The sequence below is a fragment of the Numenius arquata genome, chromosome 3 (assembly GCF_964106895.1).
Source record: "Numenius arquata chromosome 3, bNumArq3.hap1.1, whole genome shotgun sequence".
Taxonomy (NCBI): domain Eukaryota; kingdom Metazoa; phylum Chordata; class Aves; order Charadriiformes; family Scolopacidae; genus Numenius; species Numenius arquata.
Window position 1 is genome coordinate 71,649,682 of NC_133578.1, and position 11,273 is coordinate 71,660,954.

General features: G+C 39.7%; 1 protein-coding gene across 1 annotated transcript in view; it reads right to left on the reverse strand.

The window, feature by feature from the left end:
• Positions 1–1,561: 1,561 nt before the first annotated feature.
• The window catches only part of FAM135B (family with sequence similarity 135 member B), a 132,032-nt gene continuing 122,320 nt past the window's right edge, over positions 1,562–11,273 (reverse strand). The window contains exons 13-19 of the mRNA XM_074144951.1: positions 11,033–11,199; positions 9,758–9,849; positions 7,054–7,151; positions 6,618–6,769; positions 5,966–6,076; positions 3,091–3,204; positions 1,562–1,767 (exon numbers count right to left, since the gene is read on the reverse strand). Of these exons, the coding sequence (XP_074001052.1) occupies positions 1,562–1,767; positions 3,091–3,204; positions 5,966–6,076; positions 6,618–6,769; positions 7,054–7,151; positions 9,758–9,849; positions 11,033–11,199 (940 nt within the window). The remainder of the gene's footprint in view (positions 1,768–3,090; positions 3,205–5,965; positions 6,077–6,617; positions 6,770–7,053; positions 7,152–9,757; positions 9,850–11,032; positions 11,200–11,273) is intronic.

Genomic DNA, 11,273 nt, shown 5'->3' on the forward strand with positions numbered 1-11,273 from the left:
TGGTTGCGAGGTTTTTTGTTTTCATTTTTCAACTCTCTCATTTCAGACATCTCCACTATATTAGGGTTAGGGTTAGGGTTAGGTCTTGATTTACTGATGAGAGTCTTGACACCTGAAACCATGTTTGTGATCTTTTTATAGTCTTTGTCCCAAGATATAGGAGACTGGTCACTCCTGTTTTCAAACAAATTATGTTTGCATTAAAAAATTGCCTGCCTTCCAAACAAAAATAATGGTGAAGAATTATTCACTTTCTCTTTTTTGAAAAAACTGTTGTGACACTGAAAATTTATCAAAATGGTATGAAAATGTATAGAAAGTTATTGAAATTTTTCATGTTAAATCTGATAACTTTTTGATAGAAATTTTAATTAAAAATTTGGGGAAAAGACCACTAAAAAAGTGAAAAATGAGTTATTTTCTGAACTCTTAAAAATAATTTGGATATCTTTGTATGAATAAAGTTTTAAATGTTTCAAACAACTGTAACCATACAATAATTAGGACCGTATATAGCTCTGCCAATGGGCATTTGTAAAGCTTCAATAGAGCATTGCAGAGAAGCCTAAGAGGACATCATTATGATTTTGATGCTTTCCACAGTCCTTACCACTCTGTGTCTCCAGCCTATTTTCATCTGATTGACTGGGGATTTTTTAGGGGTATGACTGCTTAGATTTTGAATTACATATCAGAGTAACAAATTTTAAAAAAATAAAAATTTTGTTGGGGTAAATGTACTTAGATGCAAGTAAAAATTGTACCTCTAAGGTGATAACAAGCACAATAATGATCCTCTATAAATGTAAACAGAAGAAATGTTAAGAGATGCCACTGATATTTCACAAGTAATCCAATAGACTCCTCTTGGTTTTGTAGCTTATAACTTGAACCAAATTCTTCCCAACGTAAAGTTTGGGTTTTTTTAAAAGACAAATATAAAGTTTTCTTCATTCTATGTTAAATATTTCACTCCTTTCCAATAGCTGAATGTACGTATGTTACAAATTATTACCAGTAATGGAACCATCCAAATATTTTCTTTCAACGAACAGAAACACTGAAACTTTCATAAATGTTTTTCAGACTTCTCAGTTCATCACAAAGGAGGTTTTAACCTGAGTTCATATATGCCTGTTTCCTCTTGTGTTAACTACCCCAAAAGTGCTACAAATGTATAGCTTTGTTAATAGGTAAATAAGCATTAAATCAAGGACAGCCGAGTTCCTGGGTGTATTCAGGAGAAATGGGAATCATATTGATCCAATCACATTTAGAGAATTAGCCTTCTTATTCTGATTCTGTACTTCAGAAGTGTCTCATGTCTTTATGTGGACAAAAACCATAGAAACTGAAGAGGAATATTTATTTCTTCCAAAAGCACCAATATTTGGAAGCTTGAACGCCTTAAAGCCATAGCACTTTATTCTCTGAAACAGAAATGGAAATGGAGAGTTTGAAAGTCCCACCTGATCTCATTTCTAACACTGCACTCTTTTGGCAAAGGGATTCTCCTCCACTCGATGAAAAGTTTTGCCTCTGTTATCCCGTACTTCAGGCACTATTTGAAGTAGTTGAGTCCTGCCACGAGGAAAAACTTCTCCAGGAAAAGTTCAGAGTCCAGCACGGCAATGTGGGCAGCTCGGCCTATCAACGTGTTGGCGGTGTTTGGCAGAGCGTGGAACACGTTGTGCCTTATCAAAGTGCAGTCCTTCGCCCCAATCAAAGGCTGGAGCAGGTTGTTAATCATTTCTGCATAAACAGGACCTGCAAAAGAGTTTAGACGTCACACCTACGTGACAAAGCTGCCGGATCCCCTCTTTCCTTACAGTTTCGTTTAATTGCAGTCACAATGAGAAGGAAAATGGAAAGAAAATTTCAAAGATTTGCCAAGTGCTTTGATGTTGTTAATCTAATGGAGGCATTGGTTATCTGAAGAGGTGTGCTGAAGGTGCTAGCACGAAGAGTGGGACACTCCTCAGCATCTAGTCTCATTTCCTCTGTGGTGGAAGAAAACACACTTGTTTCCTTCAGGGGAAGGGGGCTGGACTCATCCTGCCTGTGAATTCAAATGCTAAAGGGGCTGGCAAGACACAGAGGTCCATTCAGGTTTCTCTGGGGAATCTAATGCATCATGCAGAGATGAAGAGCATCATGAAGAGCACCATGCAGATAGTTGAGGAGCTGACAAGGAAAAAACAATGGCTCAGGACATAAATGATCTACACTGAATGTAGATCCAGCTCCTGCTAGGCCAAACATCTCCCTGAGGAACTGGAAGAAGGTGTTAGAAAATCACCCTTTAATTCATATCTGAGGTAGGGTAGAAAGAGCTGTAATTTAAGTAAGATGTGTGAAGGCAACCATGTTGATTAATGGGCCTGGGTATCTCTTTCTGCTTCCAAAAAGTACCTCCATTTCTAGGTAATCACATGTGTGAAACAGGTATGAAATTACACTGAACATTATTTCTGGAAGTGGTATCAAACAGAGGCCATGAAACATTTTATAAATGAGGGAGGGTGCTCATAACAAAGGCCAGACTCGGGACAATACACAGCCTTAGCTCACAGGAGGGCTAGGCCTCTGATGGCATGATGGGCTTTACAGATCTTATTACAAACCAATATGTTTATAGATCTGTCCCTGAAATTACCTAGCAATCATGTAAACACTATTGAAAACAAAGGGAAAACCCCCTGACTTTGGATGTGCTGAGAGAGATTTCATTATGTGAAACAAACGTGAGACAATCCTGGCAAATCACTAGACTACAGAAAAACATTGTCAAGAGCTATTTCTATTATCATCACTTTAAAAAAATAAATTAGAGGGAAGGAGAAGAAGCAGTAAGAAACCTTTGATTATGACCTGATTGAAAATTGTTTTCATCAGACAAATAGCTTCTTAAAGAGCTTCTTTTATTGATTTCAGTAATTTGCTGAGGGAAGAGAACACTTTCTTCCTTATCAAATAAACATTTGAGTTTTCATCATGCTGATGAAAAACCATTGTAATGCAATGACCTCAGTTACACAAAAACATCATTCCTCAACAGCTTTGTAAATACAGAAAGGATCTTAAACATACCTGTATGTCTGTCCTTAAGTGCATTTTTGCACATTTCTATTCTTGCAGAATGAAAGGGGACGTATCTGTCTTGGGGCGAGGCCACTAACACAACATTTTTAAAGTACTGAAGACCTGTGGCAAATGCATTAAATACATTTATCACAATGACGCACAGTGATGAAAATACATACAGTGTCAGCATGACTATTTCCCGTTCAAACACGTTTGAAAACCTACAGTGCAAAATAGATTATAAGAATTAAAACATGCAACACAAGCTTGGAAAGATTCATAATAGCTTAAACCCATTTTTGCTGCTTCTGAGAACTATTTGTTACTTATCAACACTCATACAGCTTAATTGTATGTCAATAAAAAAAGTAAGAACTGTCTGTTCAAAAAAATGTTTGATTAAAACCTTAATCTTGCAAATATTTGTGCCTCTTAACATGTACAGCCCCCCCATGTCAATGAGTGGTTTTGGATAAATAAGTGTTCACAGGAATGGGGATCACATTAAAAAATAACACAACAAATTACTACAATTTTCAAACAAAATAGAGAGGGAGGAGGAATCAGCTTCACTGCTATAATGTCATACTAATACATCAGTGTTGAGGGAACCTTGGGATCCAGCCCCTGTATTCAGCAGTCCCTTGATAAATGCACACTGCTGGTACACGGACTGGAAACCAGGAATCTTCCCTCTTCCCTGGAGGCAATGGAGCCACTGGTGGACTCTGGAAACAGGGTCCCGCTGTTCACCCTGTCAGGCAAACCCACCCACATTCAGCCAAAAAGGAGAAAAACAGGCACAGATGATCTAGTCTACTAATCCAGAGAACATCCTGAACACAGAGGAGCTGTTGGTTTGACCTTCATCTTTCCCTCCCCTTTATAGGAAAGGGGCCCAGAACCAAGTCCTTTGATTTCCAGATTTTCATAGAAAATTTGACCATCGCCACCACAAAAAAAAGTCCTTCTGGATGCCTTTATTAAGCCTGGCTGAAGCTGTCTGTCATTTTCTTCTTGTGCAATCAAACCAACTCAGTTTGTGACTTGAGTCCTAGGTAAAAGGTAGGAGAAGCAGCAGTGTTACAGTATCTAAAATATCATGTGAAAAGTTTCAATAAGGAATAATGTGGGTTTTTTTTTTCTTTAAAGACAAACACAAGGGACATTTAACGAGATTGAAAAGTAGCGGGAACTTCCACTTTAAGAATAAAGCCAGAAATTGCTGGAGGCTTAAAGAGTTATCTGGGAAAGGAGACACAACACTGCTTCTGATATTTCTCCCAGTAGGTTCTCTCAATGACTTTGGGTGCTAGAGTAGTGGCACCTCTATTTCAATTCAGTATCCCAGCTCATATGTTCACATCTGGACCTACCTACTGAAGATTCTGACTTTACAGACAACCCTCTTCACATTTAAATTTCTGCTTTCTGCTTTTGCAAGGACAACACCTTCATTTATGGCTCCTTAGATCTCCAGTCTACCAAGCTAATGAACAAAAATTCGCTTTGACTCACAACACATGCTTAGGAATTCTTTGCTTGGGAGGGAAGTTTTGATGTGAGCATCCTGTGTAGACCCAACTGTCTTTTTGAACATGACAGCAGTAAAGCAGACATCAACTGTACTCCACAGAAATGAGAGCCAGGGAATCAAAAGTAAAATTCAAATACAGAAATTCATTAAATGCAGCTTCCAGTCACTGATTATGTCATGTAGTGTGCTCATAGAATTATGAAACAGCTCTATGTCTGTCAGACTAAGAATTAAGAAGTTATATTTATCTTAACATAGTCTGTTTCCTATTAGCAATACACCAAAGTACGAGAAAAGAATTAAATATCAAGCAGTAACCTTGTGACTACACACTTAGCACCACTTTGCTCACACACAATATTAAAAATAACTCTTAAAAGAAACCATTTACTTGAACAGAAGGATCATGCTTGTTTTCTTTTCTTAAGAAAGCCTGACTTATTTCACTGAGGGGGGACCTCATTGCCCTCTACAACTACCTGAAAGGAGGTTGTAGAGAGGTGGGTGTTGGCCTCTTCTCCCAAGGGAATAATGACAGGACCAGAGGAAATGGTCTAAAGCTGCGGCAGGGGAGGTTTAGATTAGATATCAGGAAGAATTACTTTACTGAGAGAGTGGTCAGGCACTGGAACAGCCTGCCCAGGGAGGTGGTGGAGTCGCCATCCCTGGAGGTATTTAAGAAACGCGTAGACATGGCGCTTCAGGGCATGCTCTAGTGCCCAAGATCATTGGGGGTTATTTTTGTGTGTGTATGGTTGGACTTGATGATCTCAAAAGTCCCTTCCAACCATGAAGATTCTGTGATTCTGTGATTTATTCACGACAGACCAAGAAGGATAAAAAGATCTCTATTTAGACATCATTTTTCCAGTGTGAGGCCATACATCTCTCTTTGTAGTACAAAGTTGTCACAATAGACATGAATAAAATTTGCTCTTCAGCTGACAGAGTCATATTTCCTAGAGACAAGAGATGTAAAACTTAAAAAAAATAATAAAAAAGGAAAAATGGTTTTCATCTAGCAGCATAAATTAAGCAATGGTGGCCTGTCAAGAATGATATTTCTTGCTTGCAGACTATAAACTTACGTGCATGTTTACTACAGCACGGAGGTCATATTTGATGCTAACAGTTGGGCAAATATATTCACTGATAACTGGCACAGAAAAAATGCACCGATAAAATAGATATTAGATAGAGCAGCCCTTCTCAAAAGGAACGATCGTTAAAGAAAGACTATTAACAAACTGGAGGTCTCCTTTACTCTCTGGAGGACCTGGCAATCCGTCACAATCCTTTGGAATAGCCCTTGATATTTGCACAGCCACATCAACCCCTACTCACCCGTTTTTTGGCTGAGCTGATAGAGGAAACACTTGCGCAGATCTGCATTGTCCCTGAAGGTCAGCTGCAAAAGTGACCCTGACTTTTTCAACTTCTGCATGAGCCATAGACCTGAAATGAAAATCGATGCATATTTTTATCCTGTTTGCTAATTATCAACCACGGGGATTAAAGATGTGCCTACAGTAAGGGCAGTGTTGTAATCCAACGGAAGATTTTGTTTCCTCTTGTATTGTTAATCAACAGGGAGAAAAGTATAAGGGTCTCACTTATTTATCCATGTCATGGTAGCACAAACGCTCAGGAAGGCTGAACTATGAGACATTCCATTCTCATAGCACTATAAGTGTCTTCTCTAGCCTTGCAGATGCCTCTTTTTATTGGCATTATACAGTGTGAGCAAGGTCATCCTTCACTGCTGCACACCCTTTGGTTTCCCAGGGAGCGCTGTGCTGGACCTTGTAGCAGATACTGAAAGCCCCTCTCATTGCAATTTTTTTCTGTGTGGGTTTGAAGTCTTCAGCAAATATTTCCCACAACTGCAGTGTACATGTTGTCATGTTGTTACGATTTATTGCTACCTCCACGTGTTGCTGTCTCATGCACTCTGCCGTGGACTGCAGCTACTCATAGCTTTCCCATGAACTCTTACCTGTACTAACCAAGGTACTGTTGTTGTAAAGGGTTCCCAGGTGAGGCCCAGAGAGGGACAGGAAGGTGTGCAATTTGTTGAGGTAATAGCGAAACCTGGGGCGAGTTAGTACCGATCGAATAATCACGTTACCAAGGGAATGTCCAATAAAACTGTCGGGAAAGAAAGAACTACATTAACACAAAAACCATCTGTATTTTATTTAAATTAAACATATGAGTGGCATAAATTGTTCTTGACGAGATTCTATCAGGGTCTAGTCACCATATCACATTTTTTTCAGCCTAGTATATACTCTTCCATCTATAACAATGTAAAAATTCATTTCACTGATTCAATGGCTTTTGACACAGGGCACTTCTGGAAAAGCTAATTTCACTGTATATTGCTCGTGTAACTCAAACAGTTACAGACTGTTAACTATCAGAAGGCTTACCTTATTCGGGATATGGAGAGGTTGTACAATTGGATATGCTGAATAATTTCATCCAATAATCGGTCAGTCATTGTATCAAAATCAGCAAAAGTATCAGTCTGGTGAAAAACGGAATGAATTAAAATATATTGCACATATTGCAGACTGATGCTATTTTCAAAGCAAAATGCAAGCAGAAACATAATAACCAGTCCAAATTTTCTTCACACATGCTCAAGTGGGAAGGAGAGGGGGAATTTTTCTCAGTCTCCAGGTCCTCTAAAAATTGAGATTCTCCTTTGAAAAGAAAGTCACGAAGTTTCACTTTAAGTTTATTGGCAATAGCTTCCAACTCATACTGCAAACTTACTCAAGCCAAGTATTTTCTTTCCCACAGAGCATCAACAGTAACAACAGGCCACAGGTCAGGATGGGTCCCATAGCTATCATTACAGCCCATGTGGAAATTTACTGTCTTCAGTGAGCTAGTAGGTAAGGCAAGACAAAATTCTTTGACTCTGTATTGTGCCTTTTAGCTTCAGGAACACAATCTGAGAATTCAAGTTAGGACTAGAGGAACCTGACACTTCGTAGGGCATGGAAATAGGGCCCTCTAGAAGGCAATTCATAGTTTAAGGGGATTAAGTTACCGCCTGTGGTTGCTCCTCTTTCTCTACTGACTGCCTCTAACTTCAGCACACGTCATGATAGGATAAACCCAGACCTACAGTTTATTAATGGTAAGATTAACAATATTAGGCTGAGTGATTCCAGAGTCATAAGTATGATGTTAAAGCAGCCTCACTTGACACTTGTAAGAACTGGTAATGCTCATCCACTCTAGACACTATAGTCTGCACACAGAGAAAAAAAAAAAAAGCTTTTGGCATTTAGGATTTAAAAGATTACTACAATAAAATAGTTTACAGCATTATACACTGACACACAGCTTATGCTGATGCTACAGATGTAATCACAAAATTATTTGGCCGTCTTAATGAAATGCTGTGTGTTTGTTATTCAACAGTTATCAGTAAGAGAATGAGTGCTAGAGAGAGACAATTTTTTCCTTGCAAGAGTACTGCCAATTGTGATACAATAAAACAAATAATATATTGTCCAGTCTATATGATTGTAGGCAGATCTTATTCAGAACTGTGTCATTTGGCAATCCAATAGGACTCTAAATCAAATTTGTAACTAATGAGATGCCACAAAAACGATCATCAAATGTTGGAACAGCTATTCAGAGCAAACAGATCAGTAATTAATGCTTTTGTGACACAATTCATCTTGCTAATTGCAGCTCTTGCAAAGGAAAACATGAGGATATTCACTTTCCAATATGGCCTTCAAATAAATGTTCTCATAAACTACAAACAGCCCACTAACCTCCTGCCTGTTTGTTTTGCTTTTGTTAATAATTAATGATTTCCTCCAAGGCTCATTATCCCAAATCTTTCAGGTTATTTAGAAGTGGAAGAATACCAGCCTGAATATTAATCATAAACAAAACACATCAAGCATCATATTTCACCTGGTTATATCTCCATCCTTCAGTATCATCTCAGCCTGATTGAGTTTGTCAAATGTATCACAAACGAATGCCTAAAAAAAGTAACTTTCATTTTCTTCTAAAAGGCAAACTCCAGTTAAATGACTGATTTCTCGGGTCATTTTCAGTGTGGTTCTCAAAGGAGGGAAAAAAGGGTGACAGGATGCTTTACAGCATCCAAATAGTCATCAAACCACATCGGTCCAATTTCGATGGGAACTTCCTAGCCTTCCCAAACTATAAGAGCACTCAAAGTTCCCATTATAGGCTCTGGATAATGTTAAATAGAGATGTTGTAAGATGTTTCATCCTGTGAAAGGACAAGAAGAGGCTTTGATGCAAGTCTGAAGTAGCCTTCCCATTATTTTCATCTTGCTCATGTTCACTGTGCAGGTCTGCTGCTGGCAGAGGTGTGCACTGGAAGGTGGCAAGTTCACAGACTAACACCAACCAGCCACTTCAAAATATAAAAGCTGTTGAACAAAGAAGGTTGGACAGTTTTGACTCAAGTTTCTCAGCTGCTCATAAATCAGAATAATGTTTCTTGCTGGGCACTGGAAACCCTTATTTTGTGCATAAAGTTAGGCCTCTGTGTCATAAATATGGGTTCATTGCAGAGCAAAGCACAGAATTCATTTCTGTTTCTCTGCCTAGACTAGCAATGAATTTTTCTGGAAGACATTTCTTTATCATTCAAGGAAATAAATCTCACAAACACTGCAACGGGAGAAACAACGGCTGATGCAGCAAAGGAAGCTGGCAACACCTGCTGGATATTCCACATCCTCCGGAGAATTTAGCATCACTAAACTTTCTGCTTTCTGCCGGTGCTGTGTTTCCTGGCATCCAACAGGCAGAGGCACCAGGCCACTAAGTTTGCAAACTGACAGGATAAATCGATTTTCTCCTTCTAAGGTCTAATCCTGTAAGTACTAATGTCACTGCCTTTGACTTTAATGCCAGGAACATTTTCTGGTGGGTCTGAGCACCCTATCAAATTAGACAGGAACAGGAACAAGCCTTTGCACTAAATACGACATCAAATTCCTCGAATTCCCCAGTGCTTTTGCTTCATTCAGCTGGTGAAAAGGCTTTGCTGAAGGCCCTGTTTCAGCAATGTCAACAGCATGTAGGAGATCTAAGGGAAGACAGAAATTAGCTCTGTACTACCTGATTTCTTTCAGACATTAGGAAGTCCAGTTTTCCACCAGGGAGTCCCAGTTCTATAAAAGTCTTTACCAGCCGCAGATCTGCACTGTTACCTAGAAATTAATGGCACTTTATAAGATGTAATTCAACAGAAAAATAACTAATATAGAGTCAATTTAATACATTCATCTTCCTACAAACCTTGACACCAGGAAGCTCTTGCTAAGTGCTGCTAATTCAGCTCACCACACCATGGGATCGTGCATCGAAACAGTGGGAGAGCAAGAATAACCACAGCCTGCACAAGGTGGGGCTGGATCCCCTGCTGCGGGGGACTGCGTAAATGGAGGGGGAAGAAAGGGCGAAGATCAGGCCCAGAATAACTCTGTCTCCTCTTGGCTGAACAACAAAGGTAAGACAAAAGGACAAAAAGCTGAGGTCTGTCCTTCAGCCTTCACAGCTGTTGAGGCTCCCAGGGGACTCTGCAGCCCTGCCAGGGACGCCGGCACATGTGCTGGGGTATAGGGCTGCACCTTCAGATGTAGAGCAGCCTGACTCTGCGTATTCACAATTAGAGATGGTGCTGAAATACTTTCAGGCTCCTAGTATTTTGGGAGGTGCCTGATTCCATACGAGGAAATTTGAAAGTCTTCTGAAATGTTTTGTTGGAAAACATTTGGCTGAGAGAGTTGGGGTTGTTCAGCCTGGAGAAGAGATGGCTCTGGGGAGACCTTACTGCCCCTTCCAGTACCTAAAGGGGGCCTACAGGAAAGATGGGGAGGGACTCTGTCAGGGAGTGTAGCGATAAGAGAAGAGGTAACAGTTTTAACCTGAAAGAGAGTAGATTTAGAGTAGAGACAGATGGAAGTAGATATCAGGAAGAAATTCTTTACTGTGAGGGTGGTGAGACACTGGCACAGGTTGCCCAGAGAAGCTGTGGATGCCCCATCCCTGGAGGTGTTCAAGGCCAGGCTGGACGGGGCTTTGAGCAACCTGGTCTGGTGGGAGGTTCCCTGCCCATGGCAGGAGGGTTAGGACTAGATGATCTTTCGGGTCCCTTCTAATTCAAACCATTCCATGATTCTATGATGTCCTGTGCAGGTTCCTTGACCTTACTTTGTTTTATGACAAAACCATCTTTCAGAAGGATTTGGACTATTTTCTTCCCTTTCTCAAAAACTTCTTATGCTATTTTACTTTCCTTAGACTCTCCATTCTTTCATACCTGCTGAATATCTGCCCTTTTTTTTGTTTACACCAAAATGACCTGCAAACAGCAATTCCTCCTGGCCTTACCATCCAATCCATGGACACAGACAACCAGGTGGATTCCATCTTCCAAATTTTCTTCCTCTTCCTCTGGTGGAAAATATGGGATATCAGAAGCTAGTACCGATAAGTCACTGTACAGAAATCCTTCAATCTTCATTTCTTTTTTAAACTTTTCTTTGGCCTGATAAAAACTGGAGAATACATTAATTAATCACAATAGAACTGGGTGTTCAAAAACAAACCTTCAAACGAGAAACAAGAGGGC